Source organism: Dama dama, chromosome 9 (genome assembly GCF_033118175.1).
Source record: "Dama dama isolate Ldn47 chromosome 9, ASM3311817v1, whole genome shotgun sequence".
NCBI lineage: Eukaryota > Metazoa > Chordata > Mammalia > Artiodactyla > Cervidae > Dama > Dama dama.
The window spans coordinates 10071326-10090289 of record NC_083689.1 but is presented as its reverse complement, the minus strand read 5'-3'; the positions used below and the strand labels follow the sequence as shown (position 1 = coordinate 10090289).

Genomic DNA, 18964 nt, shown 5'->3' with positions numbered 1-18964 from the left:
GCAGGGTGAGGCAGGCGGGGCAGGGCAGAGTGGGGAGCAGGTACCCCACGCGCACACACCAGGACTGTGCTCTGGCTTTGGATCCCAGGTCTTGCAGCATTTGGGCCCCTCAGGTCACCTTGCTCCCAGGTGGCCCCAGAGCTGAGGAACCTGGGGCGTTGTGGGGAACAGAGGGGTGTTTACTTCACTCAGCGGAGCCCAGGAGCCGGCAGCAGGATGGGCGGGCGCCCCTCGAGCCCCCTGGACAAACAGCAGCAGCAGCACCTGAAAGGTGAGTGAGGTGGGAAGGAGCCCGATGCTGGCAGGTGGGATTTAGGGCTGGGTTGCCAGCTACACAGGATGTCCTGTTAATGTGAATTCTGGAAAAGCAATGAATACTTATTTTAGTATCAGTGTGTCTCAAATTTTGCATGAGGGCATATTTGTGCTGATAAAAAGTATTCCTTAGTTACCTGAAATGCAAATTTAATTGGTGTCATGTACTTTTATTTGGTTCAATGTGGTAATCCTACTTGGGGCATGGGTTCAGTTGGGAGGGGGGTGCATGGGGCCAGGAGGGAGGTGCCCCGAACCTGGCCAGACATGGAATGGTCCTCTCAGGCGGGCAGGGACCAATAGGCCCCTCTGTGTGGACCTCAGGGACTGAGTCACAGTTCTCCTCTTGAGACAAAGAAGGGCCAGCGTCCTTCACACTCCGTACCTACGGCTGAGCATGCGCACTGGGGATATGGGGGGCTCACATAGACCAAGAAACAAGGTCAAGTTATCATTACATGAATGGATTCAATAAGCTACTCTGCAGAGTGTTGAAAATTTTTTCTGTAGTGGCTTAAGCAAGATATTTATTCTCTCTCCTATAGAGGGTTAGAATCCCTGAAGAAGGAAATGGCAATGCCTGGGAAATCCCATGGACAGAGGAGCCTGGCGGGCTCCAGTCCACAGGATTGCAAAAGAGTTGAACGTGACTGACTGACTAAACAACCACGACATAGAGGGGAACAGTGGAAGGCAGGCTGATAAAAGACAACCCAACTTCTCCATCTCATGATTCTACCGTGTGTGGCTTCTGTGCCTGAGGTCACCGCCTGACCCAGAATTGCTGCTCAAGCTCCAGTCATTACATCCACATTCCAGTCTGCTCAATGGGTGTGTTGTAGACACAGTCAAGTGCACACATCTTAGAACAGCTTAAAGAGCTTTAACACTTGTGTAATCACCTCCTAGATCAGGCTACAGGACACGTTCACCACCCCAGAAAGTTCCCTTGTGCTGGGTGAATTGTTTAAAGATTTTGATAGTCTCCTCAGGAAAGGGGCACAAGGAAATTTTCAGATGCAATGATCTGTTCTTTACCTGTGATGATTTCACAGGCATGTACATGTGTCAGACTCATTAACGTCTGTGATTTATACAATTAAGGTGTGTTGTACATCGGTTATAAATTAAGCCTGAGTCCCTCAACTCCCCTGCCCCCCACCAACCCCTCTGTAGATAAAAGCAGATAGTGGAGGGTTAAGGATGAATGGAATTGGAGCCTGTCTTTCAGGGAAGCTTTGGAGTGTGGGTAGGAATCCATAAGTAGCTTCTCTGCCTGTTTGGCCTCCACTCCGGCAGGTTGAGAGGACTTGACTCAGCCACCTCACCATCCTCTTGTCCCTGCAGGCCAGGTGGACACCCTGCTGAGGAATTTCTTGCCTTGCTACCGTGGGCAGCTGGCGGCCTCGGTCCTGCGGCAAATCTCCAGAGAGCTGGGCCCCCAGGAGCCAGCCAGATGCCAACTGCTGCAGAACAAAGTGGGTGCCACAAGGGGGGAGGGGGTGCAGAGCAGGCAAGGCTGGGAGGCTGTTGGTTTGAGGGGCCCTCTTCACATCCTTGCCCTTGCTGGAGCCATGACCTAGGCTGACTATTAATTCATTCTTGGAATGCAATAGTGACATTTGCAGCCACATGGATGAAGCCACTAGATGAAGCTAGACTTACAGAGTGAAGTAAATCAGAGAAGGAGAAATATCATATGACATCCCTTATATGTGGAATCTAAAAAGAAATGATACAAATGAACTTACAAAACAGAAAGAGACTCATAGACTTAGAGAAGGAACTTACGGTTGCCAGGGGGAAAGACGGGGGGAAGGGATAGTTGGGGAGCTTGGGATAACAGGTACACACTGCTTTATTTAAAATGGAAAACCAACAAGGGCCTGCTATATAACACAGGGAACTCTGCTCAATGTTATGTGGCAGACTGGATGGGAGAGGAGTTTGGGGGCAGAAAGGATACAAATAAGGAAAAAAAGATTCATCCTTTGAACAAACATTCACCCAGCATCAACTGCCTGCCACATCCCTGGTTGGTGCTGGGGTGCAGGGTGGTGTTAAGTTGCTTCAGTTATGTCCGACTCTTTGCGACCCCATGAACTGTAACCCACCAGGCCCCTCTGTCCATGGGATTCTCCAGGCAAGAACACTGGCGTGGGTTGCCATGCTCTCCTTTAGGCATCTTCCCAGCCCAGGGATTGAACCCACATCCCTTATGTCTCCTGCACTGGCAGGCAGGTTCTTCACCACTAGTGCCACCTGGGAAGGCCCACCAGGGATGCTGGGGACATGATAGGAACTGAGAGAGATTTCCCTCTGCCCTCTGGGGCTCACAGTCTAACTGGGAGAAACGACAGTTAGTTATCAAGCTAACGTATCATGATGCAGGATAACCCCTGATAGGTGCTAGGAAGACAAAATGAAAGGTGCTGTTGAGGGTGGGAAGCTGGGCTGTAGGAAGGCCCTTCTGAGCTGAGATGTAAAGGCTGAGACAGAGCCAGAGCATTCTGGAGCCCACATCAGAAGGTCATTTTGGGAGAGGGCACAGCCAATACAGAAGCCCTGAAGTTGGAAAAGGTGTGGCCTGTCTGAATGTAGTTCCCAAAGGCACAGCGTGCCCGATGGACCCCCGGCCTTTTCACGTGCCATCCTCCCTACTCCATCCCATCCTTGGGCTGCCACTTCTTCCTAGAAGCCTTCCTTGATTACCATCACCCTTGCCTGAGTGGGGCCCCTCCTCTGGAACCCCCGTCTGTCTGCTTCTCCAACGCAGCTCCAGGGTCACAGGCTGCCTCCTCCACTTGTCTGCTTTGTAAGGACAGGGTTCAAGTCTTACTTCCCCTTCCCCCTCACTCCTTGTGCCCATGGGGTGCCTGCACCCAGTAGGGGTCAGGAAGAGTGTGCCAATGGAACAGAAGAGCCTGGAGCTGCCCATTCTCAGCTCCAAACGTCTTCTGAGCTGGACGATGGCGCCCAGGATCTCCACGTGCCCTGCCCAGCTCACCCCATCTTCCCCAGCCTCAGAAGATGAGTCTTTGACCATTGAGGAAACCAAGGCACAGAGAGGCGAAGTGACCTGCCTGAGGTCACACTGCCAGCAGGAGGCAGAGGCGAGATTGGCACCCAGAGCCCACAGTACTCATGACACTGGGTCATCTGTCCCAGCCAGGGCTCTGAGAGTTCCTCCTGGACACCCCATCTCCTGGCTGTGTCTGCCCTGCGATCGGGGCTCCCTGGTTCTGTGGATGCAGACCCCACTCCCACCTGGGATGCCACCTGTCCCGCTTGGGCACCTCGGGGCCTGGGTGTTGCCCCCACCTGCACCTTCCACCTGCCGGTCCCAGCCACCTGGCCAGGGCACAGCTGATGATATTGGGGTTCAAGCAGCATGGAGGGATTTCCTCTCGCTTCAGTTGGAACATTTTCTTTAACATTTATTTTTATCTATTTGCATTAGGTATATCATTTCCATAATAACATTTTAAGAATATTGCTGTGAAAAATGTCAGACCTAGGAAGAGGGATGGAGAATCCTTTAACAAACATCTTAGTTCCCACTACTCTACCAAAGAATCAAAACATCACAAATGCTGGTCATTTGGTCATCAAATATTTACCAAGTGCCAACTATGCACCAGGCATCACGCTGGGGCTCAGTCGTGGGGCAACACAATTCAGGTGGACAGGTAGTGAGATGAGCAATAAAGAAAACGAAACAAGTTACTGTCCCATCCTGCCTGAGGGAGGGGTCTGCGGACAGAGGCCTGGACATTTCTCATAAACTTAAACCAACACCTGCTCCATGATCTAGCAATCCCACCCGTATCAGTTAGCTATGCTGCATAACAATACACTGCAAAATCACTCCTTCAAACAACACACATTTATCTTTAAAAAAATGTTTTAATATTTATTTTTGGCTGTACTGGGTCTTCGTTACAATGTGCAGGCTTTCTCTAGTTGCAGCAAGCAAGCAGAGGCTACTCTTAAGTTGCAATGCATGGGCTTCCCATTGCAGTGGCTTTTCTTGTTGCAGGGTGGAGGCTATAGGGTGTGCAGGCTCAGTAGTTGCGACTTATGGGCTCCAGAGCGTGTGGGCTCAGAGTTGTGGTGCCCAGGCTTAGCTGCCCCATGGCATGGAACCTTCCCAGACCAGGGGTCAAACCCAGGTCCCCTGCGTTGGCAGGCAGATTCTTTACCCCTGGACCACCAGGGACGTCCCAACATGCATTTATCGTCTCAGTTACAGTGGGTCAGGAATCTAGATGGGGCTTTGCTAGTTCCTTTCTTTCAGTTTCTCACAGGCTGCAACCAAGATGTTGGTCAGGGCTGGGGTCTCATCTGAAGCTCAAATGGGGAGGATCCCCTTGCAAGTAAATTGGAGATAACAAAAGTCTCCGCCTCGATTTGTATTTGGAAGTGAATACTGTGAGCATGTGTGATAAAGAATAAAACATCTCAACAGCAGCTCCCAAGCACCTTGTCCTTGGGGGCACCCAGGTTACAGCACGAGCTGTCCAGGGGATTCGGACACTGGGACACTGTCAGATGCTCCTGACATCTGCCTGCCCATCCTCCCACAGAAGCTACCCCGAGTCCGTGAGCACCGAGGGCCCCTGACCCAGCTGCGGGGTCACCCACCCCAGTGGCAGCCAACCTTCTGTGTTCTGCGTGGGGATGGCCGCTTGGAGTGGTTCAGCCACAGGGAGGTGAGTGAGTGGCTTACAGTCCATTTACCTCTCCATCTCACCCTCCCCAGTGTGGATTTGGGGTCCAGTTCCCGGCATAGCCCCCCTTCCTTTCTTCAGTCATCAAATATGAATCAAGTTCATCTGTGTGCTTGGCCCCCGGATGGGCAACCATCTCCTCCTCTGCCAGGTGGGTAAACTGAGGCCCAGGCCAGCGTGGGGACTCACTTGTGGTCACCAGCAGAGTGAGGTTGAAACCATGCGAGGCCTTTGCATATCCCACTTGCATCCTGCCTCCCAGCTGGGGAATTCTTGTCTCCCTGGGACTTAGTTTTCACCTCTGTGAAATGGGATGGTGATGGTCTATGCCACATGGGGCTGTGAGGATTTGATGAGATAGTCCTTATATAGCACTTCGGACTGGCCTAACACACAGTGGGTACTGGGGGAAGGGATGGAGGCAGGGAGGTGGGTTAACCCCAGTTAACCCCAAATCTTCCCCTGATCCTACATTGGAATATAGAAGCTACCGTTTAGACCTGTCCCAAGACAGTTCTTTGGATGCCCTTTGCAGGAATATGAAAATGGGAACCGTCCCCTGGGCTCCACGACCCTGACGGGGTACACAGTCCTGACTTCCCAACGTGAATATCTCTGCCTGTTGGATGCTCTCTGCCCAGACTCCTCAAGTAAGGCTCCTGGGGACCCCAAGAGCTGGTTTCTCTACTTTTGCACTGCTGATACTGGAGCCAGATCATTGTTTTTGCAGTGAGGGCTGCCCTGGGCACCACGGGATGTTAAGTAGTATCCCTGGCGTCCACCCAGCAGATGCCAATAGCACGCTGCACCCTACATGTGACAACCGAATATAACTCCAGACATTGCCAAGTGTCCTTAGGGGCAGCATGGCCTCTGGGTGAGCACTCTGTCTCTTGGAAGAGAAACACCCACTTTTGTCAGGGTGAAGGAGTTAGGTCACTAAACCAGAATCAAAGCAGCAAAGGGTAAAAATGATAAAAATCTGGTGTCAGCAACATATGGAGAGATGGACAGTGGTGGACAGTAGAACTGTACAGACTTGTTAAGAATCTAATTGTTCAGTTTAGTGTTTCCAGGAGGGTTCTCCTTCCCTCCTTCCTGTCTTTACTCCCTCCCTCCATCCTTCTCCTCTTCCTGCCCCTCCAACCTCTCTTCCCCTCACCTCCCCCTCCTCCCCACTCCTCCTCCTTCTCTCTCTGAATAGGGTAAGGAGCAACGTAAGTGGCTGGCATGCATCTGACTGAGGGCCTGCATCATTTCATTAACTTTGCCCAGGAGGCAGTCCCATCACTAATCACCCCATTTCTTAGAAGGGGACACTGTGGCTGAGGTCTACCATACCATAAGAGATAGAGCCAGAATTACACCCTTTGCTTCACTGCAGAGCTATTCTGCTGCTTAATGATGCAAAGATGTAGCAACAAAAACCATATGCAGAAATGTTGATGATGTTGAAAACACGGGAGTTCACCCAAATACTCATCCTTTGGGGTTGATTAAATAAACTATGGCCTCACCCTTAGGAAGGAAATCTGTGCAGCCTCTGAAGGTATCCCAGACATACACAGGAGCCAAAAGGCCAGTTATACGTCAGAAAACTCCACCCTGTTAAAAAATGCATCCCATACAGCTTTGTGCAGATTTTAAAATCTGGGGTAATGTCCCCCAAACTGTTAACAATTATTATCATTTCTGGAGGCTGCGATTAAAGGGATGCATGATGAGGAATGTCCACTTCTTTCTGCATTATTGTATTTTACTGCAGTGTGTATATATCACTCTGGAAATTTGAACAAAACACTTAAGGATTTATGAGATCCCAATTTAATTAATTTGGGGCTTCCCTGGTGTCTCTGTCTGTAAAGAATTTGCCTGCAGTGCAAGAGACCACAGGCAGCCTAGGAGACCTGGGTTTGATCCCTGGGTAGGGAATATCCCCTAGAGAAGGAAATGGCAACCCACTCCAGTATTCTTGCCTGGAAAATCCCATGCACAGAGGAACCTGGTGGGCTACAGTCCATGGGGGTCACAAGAGTCAGACACAATTTAGCAACTAAACCACCACTCATTTTTGTCCTCCCAACAGTTCTATGTCATTGGTATCACTTTTTAGCCCATTTTACAGATAAGAAAACTGAGGGTTTTTTAGGGTGATGAAAATCTGTGCAGAGATAGAAAATGGCTTGGCCAGGTATGAATCTGGGCCTAGCTCCAGCTCCCTCCAGCAAGCAGGGCTCAGATCACATGCCAGTTCAGACAGTTGTTGGTGGCTGCCCAGGCCGCCGTGTTGAGGAGAATGCTGAGACAGATTATTAATATCTGCCCTGGGCACACCTCCTCCTGGGACTGAGCTGAAATCGGGATCTTCTAAGCATTTCAGTATTCTTGCGAAAATTCCATGGACAGAGGAGCCTGGAGGGCTACAGTCCATGGGGTTGCAAAGAGTTGGACATGACTTGAGCAACTGAGCTCACACACACACACACAAGTATTTCATGGTGAATGAAGGGGATGAATGAATGAAGACGTGAGCTTCCCTGTCTGCTTTCAGACCATACGCAGGAAGAGCCTGATCCCCTCTTGGAGAGGCCGGTTAGCTCCCCCCTGTTCCTGCAGCATCCCTTCCGCCAGCACCTCTGCTTCTCTGCAGCCACAGGGGAGGCGCAGCGTGCTTGGAGACTAGCCCTGCAAGGTGGCATCCGGCTTCGAGGCACAGGTGGGTCCTGGCAAAGGGCAGGCAGTGGTGGGGTGCAGAATCTGGGGTCAAATGGCTCTGCTCCTGCTGGCTGTGGAATCCTCTCCAAGCCTCGGTTTCCTTATCTATAAAATGGATCGTGGGGAAGGACAGAGGGGTAACAGGCAATAACGCATGGCCAGGGCTGTGATGAGGGCACAGGCCTGTGGGAGCTTAGCCTGGGGATCAGGGAGAGGAAGTCAAAGCTGGAGTCTCAAAAAGCTGAGGGACCAGCCAGGTCAAGAAGAGGAACAGAATTGACACATACAGTTGGGCAGGTTGTTGACTGAACAAATGTACCTAACTGGAGAGGCAATTGGAGACCGCCTCGGGATTGGGTGGTGACTGCCTGTAGGGGATGTCTTTTCCTAAATGGCATTGGCATTGACAGGCATTTAAGCCAACTGCAGGAGATAGTGGAGGACAGAGGAATCTGGCATGCTACAGTTCACAAGGTCACAAAGAATCAGACACTACTGAGCACCTGAACAACAAAACATAAAGCTCGCTTATGGGCTGATGATGGTGTTAGGGAGGTGTGCTTCCTGCGGAGGGCAATTCTTTGTGCAAAGGTCTGGAAGTGGCTGACCTAGCTGTTTGAACCTGGCGAGGAGGTGGAGGGCTTCCTCCTGAAGTGATGGGGAGCCAGGCAGCCTGAGGAGTGCAGGGGAGGGATGGGTGGACACTTAGGAGTCGCCCCCTCAGTCCTGCAGCGAAGTCAAGCGCCGGCAGCCCGTGCCTTCCTAGATGCCATACGGCTCTACCGGGAACAACACGGCCAATTTGGCAACGATGACGTGACCCTGGGCTCCGACGCTGAGGTCAGTGCCACACCAGGACGCACCTGGGACCCCCAGGACCCCTCTCGGCCCACCGAAGCACCCATGGTCACCTCTCCTGCAGGTGCTGACCTCGGTACTGATGCGGGAGCTGCTGCCAGCGCTGCGAGCCCAGACCCTGCCCGGCCTGCGAGGAGCCGGCCGCGCCCGGGCCTGGGCCTGGACCAAGGTACACACAGGGTCGAGGAGGTGGAGTAGGGACGCTCGGGAGGCCAGGAGGGGGCAGGAGTCGGACTTGAGTGCCCAGTTTCTCTGCGCGTCTGTCTGTGCCTGTCTGTCCCTCCGTCCCTCTCATCCCCGCCCCGTCTTGGCGGTCTACCGCTCCCCTGACCCTTGTGGGGTCCCCTCGCTGGTCTGAGCAGCTCCTGGATGCCGTCTACGCTGCAGTCCTGGCTGGGGCCTCCGCGGGGCTCCGCGCCTTCCAGCCCGAAAAGGACGAGCTGCTCGCGGCCCTGGAGAAGACAATCCGCCCAGACATGGATCAGATGCTGCGGCTGAGGGCGCGCGTGGCTGCAAGGCTGAAGGGTGCGGTTCGGGGGCGTGGCCTAGAGGGGCGGGGCTTGAGTGGGCGGGGCGGGGCTGGGAGCCCTAGAGAAAGAAGGGGAACTGGTTGGGTGTAAGGGATAGGGGCCGATAGTCTGGAACCCGAAGACCTAGCAGGGCCAGGGCCAGAAAAGGAAAGGCCGGGGCCGAAGTGGGAGAATGGACGTGGTTTTGAGGTTTAGGATGAGGGTGGGGCGAGACAAGGGCCGAGTCAAGAGGAAGGGCGGGGCCACGGGAAGGGGGAGAGCCAGGGATGCAGAGGCTGAGACTCCAGACCCTGACTCGGTGGGGAGAGGGGCCGAAGCGTTGGCAGTAGCGGGTCTGACCCTGGTTGGGGGTTGTCCGGTCTGACAGCGGAGATGGCAAAGAGAACTGGGTTGGAATCCGGACTCAGCCTCCCAGTGTGCGACTTTTGAGCTGATCCTCATCGCACTTGAAACCTCAGTTTTCTGATTTGTAAAACAGGGTAGAGGAGGATGCTCAGAGTCTGCGCTCCCATCTTCCTAACACTGTTGAGCAAATAGTCGCACACCTACCCCCTTCCCTCTCCCATTTGCTAAGCACCTAAAGGAGATCCAGGCCAGTGTCTTCCACTCACAGCCGAGGTCCAGAGCCCCCTGGAGTCGTGCCTGCGCGGGAAGGTGGATGCACAGCTGCCCCGGATCACGCAGACGCTGCTGAGCACTGTGGAAGCCGAACTCGCGGCGGTGCGGACCCTCCTAACCCAGGGCATGGACCGCCTGTTCCGCCTCCTGCGTGGGAGCTCCTCCAGCACCCAGCTGCGGAAGGAGGTGAGCTCCAGGGGCTCTGGGTTCATCGGGCCTATGGGCAGTGTCTTAACTTTATGGAAGAGTCATGTGAACCTTGCATCTTTCTTGTTTGAAAATCATCTTTTGAAAATCTCCGAACTTTCACTTTCTTCTAGGCTGCATTTTACTTAGGGTGGGCGGGGAGGAGTAAGAGGACAAGATTAGCGATTTAGTAACATTGATCTGGAGTCACCTTACCTGAAAACTCTTCCTCTTCCCATTCACTTGTTTGGCCACAGCCCACCCCATCTCCTGAGACAGAATTCTGCTCTATGCAGGTCAGCTCAGTTCTTCTGATATGAAATGAGAGCGTACTATATGCTAAGAAACATTCAACTCATTAAGTGTCTATTGACCTTTAAAATGAAAAAGCCAGTTATTTTACCAACAAAACACTTTAGGGAGAGAGAGACAGCCTCCACATTGCAATTTGGGACATGCAAGCTAGGGCAAAACCATAGGCAAGTCTAACAAAGGGGAGGAACATTATAGAGAAAAAGGAGGAAGTTGGGAGGAGTGACTTTGAAGGAAAGCAGTAATTCAGGATGGTGACACTTTCTCGTTGGCTGAGTGGTGGTAGTTTCTCACTGGTTGAGGCTGTTGCTGGGTAAGGAGAAAATCTTCCTCCTGTGGGAGTGGTAAAGCAGTAATTTTCTTTTCCCTGTTTGGAGCCTGCAGAGGGCAAGGAGTGGCAGTGCGTGAGAGCTCTCTCTTTAGGGCTTAATGGCTTCATTTTATTTATTTATTTGGCCCAGCCACTCGACTTGTGGGATCTGAGTTCCCTAACCAGGGACTGAACCTGGGCCGTGGCAGTGAAAGTGCCAAATCCCAACCACCAGACTGCCAGGGAACTCCCATGACTTCATTTTAAATGAGGTTTCCAGTACTCTTGACTGGAGAATCCCATTGACAGAGGAGCCTGGTGGGCTACAGTCCATAGGGTCTCAAAGAGTCAGGCACAGCTGAGTGACTAACACTAATACTCCCTTTAGTAATCGTCACACCTCCGTTCCATAATCACCTCCTCCAGAAATTTTCCTGGCCCTTTCTGCAGCTGCAGCTGTTTATGCTTCCCTCCTCATATGAGCATTTACGCACCACTATAGTTGTTTGTTTAAACTCTTGTCTCCTCCAACTTTTGCGTGAGCAATTTGAGGGAAAATACCACTTTGGATTATTCCACTTCTGCAGCCTCAGGATCCAGCACAAAGAGAACATCGGGTGATGGCACTGGTGGGACGAGGGCTGGGCATGCCCATTTCCCCTCAGTCTCGCCATCACCACATTATCATTTTTTTCTTTTTTTTTAATTTTATTTATTTATTTTTTCATCTATTTTTATTAGTTGGAGGCTAATTACTTTACAATATTGTAATGGTTTTTGCCATACATTGACATGAATCGGCCATGGATTTACATGTGTTCCCCTCATTTTTTTCAAGTTTCACCATTTTGTGTCCATCACAACATACCTCACCTTTATTGTGGGTTTTTTTTTTTTTTTTTTGGTGACAACTGAGTTTGGATGTGTTTCCAGTTGTGTTTCTCCTTCAATGAATGGGCTCTGTGGCCCTTGGCCCTGCTTTTCCACTGGTGGTGTTTTTCTCACCGGACTCTCATTGGAATGCAGGTATACTCATTTGGGGAGATGCCATGGGACCCAGAGCTGATGCAGATTTGCTACCGAGAGGCCAAGAGGAGCCGGGGGCAGCTGGGGCAGCTGGCAGCACCGTTTGGCTTCTTTGGAACACAGAGCCTAGTGTTTGGGGCCCAGGATCTCGCACAGCAGGTAAGGGTTGGTGGGAGGCTGGGAGGAGACGAGGCAAGGATGGCAGCCCCTACCTAACAGGTGCTACGTGTGTGCTGAGGAGACCACAGTGACCCAGACAGACCTGAGCCTCCCTGGCCGGGCTCCCAGTGTCACGCAGACATGAACTCATGAGCAGGCAGTAACCACATCTGATGGACAGGGCTGTGATGGGGACACCCGAGGTGCTATGAGAACCCTGAGGGGGCACCTGATCCATCTCCAGGGTGGGGAGATTTTCCAGGAGGAGAGGACTGCCAGGCTGGGGCAGCCATGGGAGGAATGGGAACAGGGTATGTCCTGGGTGTAATGAACAGTGTGGCGAAGCCCTGGGAGGTGAGAGAGCTTGTCCACCTTTGGGAAAGTAAAGCAATTTAGAGACATTGGGTTGTAGATTTCAAGAGCAGGCAACGATGTGAGAGGTATGACGGAGAGGTGGGGAGGCAGATGAATCAGGGCCTTGAGTAATGGGGCTGCAGGGGCTGGGTTCTTTTCAAGGGCAATGGGAACTACAGCCAGTGCATGAGCAGGAGGGGGCATGAGCAAATTCAAAGGTTTTTAGAAAGCCCTGCCTGCCATGGGGAGCAGTGGCTGTTGGTGGCAGGAATGGAAGCAAGGAGGTCTGAACCAGAGCAGGTTGGTGGAGAGAAGTCAGTGGTTTTGAAGGCCAAGGGGATGGGACCTGCTAATGGACATGGTGAGTGAGAGAGACAGAACTTGAGAAGACCCAGTACTGCCTGGCCCGGTTGTTCGGTCTGCATACTGCACAAGAGAGCTCAGTCGTGGAGCCTGGACTCTGGACAACTCTCTGCTCCCCATGCTGGACCTCCTGGCACTGACTGGATGAGGCCCAGGTCCTGAGAGGAAGAGAGTGCTATATTTGTCTTTTTTAAATTGTATTTATAAGTATTTATTTATTTGGCTGTTCCCAATCTTAGTTGTGGACATAGGATCCTTAGTTGCAGCACATGGGAATCTTCAATTGTGCCATGCAAACTCTTACTTGCATCATGTGAGACCTGGTTCCCTGATCAGGGATCGAACCAGGCCTCCTGCATTGGGAGCTCAGAGTCTTAGCCACTGAACCACCAAGGAAGTCTCAAGGGTACTGCATCTTGGGACAAGAAGGAGCCTGGGGGTAGGTAGCTGGTCAGGGCAGGCTGGATACTGAGAAGGGTTCAACTGAGCAGGCGCAGGGCCCAGAAAGAGCATGGATTTCCAAGGCTCATCTCAGCATCTCCTCCCACAGCTCATGGCTGACGCCGTGACCACCTTCCTACAGCTGGCTGACCAGTGTCTGACCACGACTCTGGACTGCAACCAGGCCACCCAGCAGCTGGAGAAAGTCAGGGGGCGCGTGCTGAAGGTGAGGTCTGCGAGGAGGGCGTGGCAATGGGCCTGACTGTTCAGGTGGCTGGGGGACCAGCTGCTGTGTGTGTCATGCAGAAATTCCAGTCGGATAGCAGCTCGGCGCGGAGCAGGTTCATCCACGGCTGGCTGCTCTGCATCTTCTTGCCCTTCGTGTTGAGCCAGCTGGAGCCGAGCTGCAAAGCGGTGAGCTGATGGGGGACAGGCCCTACAGAACAACCAAGCATCATAGAGCCACCTTGATGCTTAAAGACTTTTGTCCCCTGAGCCCTGAGGCTGGGTCAGATGGCTTTTCTGGGCTCCCATAATGTCCTCTGCTTCTCCCATGACAGCGCTCGATGTCTGCCATTTGAGAGCTGGCATGGGGTCCCATGTATCACATATCAGCAGGTGATAGAGGCTTTAGAGAAAGGAGGAAGCAGGGAGGACTGTGCGTGGGGGGAGGGTTCTGAGTGGTTAGGGAGGCTGTCTTTGGGAAGATGATGCTTGAGAAGCAGTGAACTAAAGGCATGAGCCGTATTCAGGGGAAGGGTGTTCTTTGCCACGTGCATAGGTCCTGAGGTAGATCCCTTTCTGGTATGTCAGAAAACAGTGAGAAGGCGAGTGTGGCTGGAGCTTGGTGAGCAAGGAGGTAGGAGGTAGACAAGGGAAGAGGTCCCAGGCACCTGGCTACACGTGGCTTAGGGGTGCTGGAAAGTGGTCTGCAGCAGGGGTCAGGCAGGCGGTGGCTGTGAGGGGACCCAGCAGGAACACCCATACTGTTCCCACTGAGCTGTGATGTGCTTTATTTCACCAATCCCCACAACAACCAAGGGAATAGTGGGTCAAGGAGTCCATTTTAAAGATGAGGAGACTGAGGCCCAGATTTCCCTGGCTAATCAATGGACATGAGTTTGAGTAAACTCTGGGAGTTGGTGATGGACAGGGAAGCCTGGCGTGCTGCAGTCCATGGGGTCGCAAAGAGTCAGACATGACTGAGCGACTGAACTGAACTGAATCAGTGACAAAGTTGGGGAAGGAGCCCATTTTAAAGATGAGGAGACTGAGGCCCAAATTTCCCTGACTAATCAGTGACAAAGCTGGGGCTGGAACCCATGTCACACACAGCCCACTCCTCTAGCTCAGCCCCTCACCTGCTTCGGTTCCAGGAGCTGCTTAAGTTTGAAGGGGACGTCCTTGCTGTGGGCAGCCCTGCCCTGACTATCGAGGGGATTTACGAGGATGTTGTCCGGGGGTTCCTGCTCCAGAGGATCAATCGAGGTGAGCCCCGCCCCCTACAGCTCAGGGGAGCCTGGTGACTCTTTGCTGTGTCTACTGAGCCCTACTAGAGTCCCCATTGCTCTCACTTCCTGTGAACACTAGCCTTTTGACTCAGGGCCAGGACTGGGAAAGAAGGTATCTGGGCTGGGAGAGCCTAGAGGGACAGTGATGGAAGTTCCCTGAAGGAGGGGGCACTGGAGTGGGGCTGTGAGGGATGTGTAGGAGTTCTGAGGCTGAAAGGAGGGAGGGAACATTTAAAAACTGGGGATACATATTTACATTATTCAGTCAGTGACCTCTTCCTGTTTTATTCTGAGCTGGCATTGAGGCCCCAAGTGTACCTGGACTTGGGAGTAGGCCTCTCAGGGTTTCCGGGGCTGGGAAGAGGCTCCTGAACGGTCTCTTCTCCCTCCAGCCTTGTCGCTGCCTTCTTGACCCACTGCCTGTGACTGCTGAGACGTGTACTCACAGGGTGATGAGCAATGTGTCATGGTCATTCAGGGAACGCCACAGTTGACACGGAAGGAAGGAGAGGAGGCTGGAGGCTGCCAGGGAAGATATGCAGGGCCTTGCATGACAGGCAGAGGCATTTAGACATCTTGTGGCAGGCAATAGAGAGCCATGGAGAGTGTGTGAGCAGAGGGCCACAGAGGCCAGACTGGAAACCAGAAAGTAGGCTGAGGACCCGGTCCTGGGAGCAAACGATGGACTTGAGCAGGGGCAGAAACCAAGGGGACGGAGCCCAGGCATGAGGAAGAGGCAGAAATCAGAGGCTGCTGTTGGCCTTGGGTGTTACTGGGTGCATGGGAGGGACCACAACCCTGGAAATGGTGTGGATAGACTGGAGAGGCGTCCCAAAGGGCCTGGATTTGAAGGACACAAAGAAGAAAGGGGACTTCCCTGGCAGTCCAGTGGTTAAGAATCTGCCTGCCAGTGCAGGGACACAGGTTCGATCCCCGGTCTGGGGACTAAGATCCCATATGCCTCAGGGCAACTAAGCCCATGCACTGCAACTGCTGAAGCCCGTGTGCCCTAGAGCCTGTGCTCTGCAACAAGAGAAGCCACTGCAGTGAGAAGCCTGAGCACTGCAACCGGGGAGGAGCCCCCACCCGCTGCAACTCGAGAAAAGCCCACACAGCAACAAAGACCCAGTGCAGCCGACAATTTAAAAAAAGATAAATAAAACTCAATGCATATATATGTATATGTATTTAAAAAAAAAGAGTAAGAAGGGATGCAGAAAGAGCAGTCAGAGTTAGCAAAATTCTGGGAGCCAGGAAGTAAGGGTGAGAAGAAACTCAGAGAATCTCAGAGGAGAAACTCAGAGATAGCAAAGTTATGGGAGCCGGGAAGTAAGGGTAAGAAGTTTCCTTGTTCTGTGCATGGCCAAACAAAAAGAACCCAGTTATCTTAGAATAGGGGACATTTTAAATGGAAAAAGGCTATCCTGTGGAAACAATTTTTTAGAAAACAAGTTTCTATTCCTAGAGGCTTTACAGGTCATGTGGGTGGGGTATGGTGGGTAGTTGGGGGCGGGGTTTCCATCCTGAATTGATTTGTGATGTCTGTTTGAAGTGCTGTGCTGGAAGGTAGAGTAGGTCGCATTCAGGCTCAGTGAAGGTGTGAAGATTGGCTAGCAATGTCTGCCATGGGTACAGATGTGGACATAGGTTGGTATGAGCCATTCCTTTAGGGTTCCTGGTTGAGATACATCCCCCATCCTTTGCCCTCTTGTGACCTCTCTGGGAAAATTCATGGAAGCCCTGGGATTACGGGGTTTGTCCACATGGGCCCAGGGATTTCTGTTTTATTTTAGAATTGAAAAAGGCCCTTGGGGCCAGAAACATGTCCTGCATTCTGGATGACTGCTCAGAGGAGCCATGGGACCAGGCAGAAGCAGGTGAGGCCCTCAGAGGCTCTTGGCCCATGCCAGTGAATTGCTGGGGGTCAGGCAGGGGGGTCTCCAGGGGGGTTGTGAGTGTGGGTTCTTGGATGGAGCAGCGTGCACCTTGTCTGTTGACTTGGCCAGGTTGTCCACACTCATAGTGAACTAGGGCAATGGGAAGCCACAGAGTGTACCTGAGTGATAGAGGTATCCTCTGACATGCATGTGAATTTGTGTCCCATTTCTTCTTGTCAGGACTCTACAGGGCCTCTCCCAGCAGCTACTGGTTCCCAACACTGGTGGGGAAGATAGTGGTGGTGGGAGTTTTGAGTTCACCTTGAACAATGCAAGGAACTGATCTCAGGGCCGGGGTAGCCTGGCCTCCTACTATAGGACCCTACAGCAAGCTCCTTGTTGGAACAGTAAATGCGTGTAGGGCTGAGGCTGTCACTGCTGGTGGTGCGGAGATCCTGAACTCCAGCCCTAAGATGGAAATGTTTTATGGAGAATTCCCTGAAATGGGACAGAAAATAGCTGGTCTAACTGGAAGCAGACCAATGGGCAAGATGTTTATAATCTGGGTGCTCAGAACCCAGGGTGGATGTAGGGATTCTGGAGTGGCTCACAGCTCCTCAACTTCCTTGGGTATCACTGTTTAGAGAGCTTTGTGAATCCACCCAGCTACGTGGCTCCCACATTCTTTACCCACAGAAACTCTGAGATAATAAATGTAGTTTTCAGTGGCTAATTTTTGGGTCCTTTGTTATGTGGCAGTAGCTAACTAATACACATCCCAGCTGATATGGGACAGCATCTCAGAGTCAATCGGGTTTCTCAGGTAACTCAGTGGGTAAAGAATCTGCCTGCAATGCAGGAGATGCAGGAGATATGGGTTCAATCCCTGGGTCAGGAAGATCCTCTGGAGGAGCGCAGGGCAACTCACTCCAGTATTCATGCCTGGGAAATCCCATGGACAGAGAAGCCTGACAGGCTGTAGTCTGTAGGACTGCAAAGAGTTGGACATGACTGAAGTGACTGGGCTCATAGTAATTTTTCAACAGATTTAAATGTCTACTCGTGGAATTTCTGAGTCAAAACATATATACCATTTCAAGGCTTATCATATGACCCCCACACCTTCACCCACTCCTCTCCGGAAAGACTGTGCCTTTTAATGAACTCAGAGTCAAATGCTGCAGATAAACTGATGAATATTCACACTCACTGGGATGAATGAAGATTAGACAATTTTTAAATGATTAAAATTATCCTGAAATGTCAGATTATTTGGGGATTTGCAACTAGGATGAGGGATTGTGGATGGGCTTCTTAACCTATTATTCAGTTGCTCAGTCAATGCTGATTCTTTGTGACCGCATGGACTGCATCACGCCAGGCTTTCTTGTCCTTCACCATCTCCCAGAGCTTGCTCAAACTCATGTCCATTGAGTCAGTGATGCCATCCCACTATCTCGTCCTCTGTTGTCCCCTTCTCCTCCTGCCTTCAACCTTTCCCAGCATTAATTTAACCAGAATCTAATTGATGATGGGTTTTTGCGTCTGGTCTTTTGCACTGATAGCTAATGCCACTGTGAATGACCTTTCATGCACTTTTTATGCAAGTGGGTAAATCCCCCAAGGTGAAATCTCAGGGTTTAGAGCACATATGTTTGTCATTTCAGTAGCAGTTTCCAGAGTGCTGTCCATCAGTGTGGTCCCACCTGGTACCCCCTCACCTGGAGGTGGACTATTTCCCCACAGGCTGTCAGCTGACTTGGGATTTCTCAGATCTTCTGGGTGAAAAATGTCTCAGCATCATTTTAATGAACATATCTTATTGGGAACGAAGTGGAGAGTCTTTTCATGTGTTTAGGAGCCTCTCTGTGAAATTCTGTTTCTCTTGGTGGCCCATGTACATATCTTCTGGGTGCTTTTACATTTCTATTAAGCTTTTCTCACTAAGCTTCCATTTCCTAGGTATTTATTATACTCCAGGCACTTGATATGTCCAAATATTTTGGCATCATTACGATACTTTTCCATTTTACAGATGTAGAAACTGAGGCTCGTAGAGGGATTTGCTCCAGGCAACCAGGCCCCAGCACCGAGGTCTAGCCACTATGCCCACTGCCTCCTCCAGGGACATTCCAGCGCTGAAGCTCTGCCCACACTTACAGTCATTCTCAACAGATAAATGTCTACTTGTGTAATTTCGGAGTCAAATATATGTACCATTTCAAGTCTTATTATGACCCCTACACCTCCACCTTATTCCTCTCTGGAAAGGCTGTGCCTTTTATTAACACTTCCACCAACAGTATTTGTGCATATTCTCCTTTCCAAACACTGGGAATTTTCATAAAAGAAAGACTGCCAATCTGATAGACACACACAGATTGCATTGTTTTAATTTCTTTGATGACTACATGCATGCATGCTAAGTCACTCAGTTGTGTCTTACTCTTTCTGACCCTTTGGCCTGTAGCCCATCAGGCTCTTCTGTCCATGGGATTCTCCAGGTAGGAATCCTGGAGTGGGTTGCCATTTCCTTCTCCAGGGGATCCTCCCAACCCAGGGATGGAACCCTCATCTCTTATGTCTCCTGCAGTGGGAGAGGGGTTCTTTACCACTAGCATCACCTAAAAATATCTCTACGGACCCTTTATATGTTCGT

At 51.5% G+C, this 18964-nt stretch overlaps 1 protein-coding gene across 1 annotated transcript; it reads left to right on the top strand.

Annotated features, from left to right (window-relative positions):
- Positions 1-216: 216 nt before the first annotated feature.
- NIBAN3 (niban apoptosis regulator 3) lies at positions 217-18635 on the top strand. The gene is made up of 15 exons (XM_061149532.1): positions 217-271; positions 1663-1793; positions 4902-5027; positions 5581-5695; positions 7597-7761; positions 8485-8600; positions 8683-8787; positions 8981-9143; positions 9762-9952; positions 11601-11759; positions 13027-13143; positions 13224-13331; positions 14294-14405; positions 16222-16305; positions 18341-18635. Exons 1-15 carry the CDS (start codon positions 217-219, stop codon positions 18403-18405), a joined length of 1812 nt encoding a protein of 603 aa, XP_061005515.1. The 3' UTR covers positions 18406-18635.
- Positions 18636-18964: the final 329 nt, after the last annotated feature.

Coding starts and splice junctions, on each gene's coding strand:
- NIBAN3 (XM_061149532.1), top strand. CDS start 217: ATGGGCGGGCGCCCCTCGAGCCCCCTGGACAAACAGCAGCAGCAGCAC. Junction 5,696..7,596: donor TCTCTGCCCAGACTCCTCAA/GTAAGGCTCCTG, acceptor GTCTGCTTTCAG/ACCATACGCAGGAAGAGCCT. Junction 13,332..14,293: donor TGGAGCCGAGCTGCAAAGCG/GTGAGCTGATGG, acceptor CTTCGGTTCCAG/GAGCTGCTTAAGTTTGAAGG.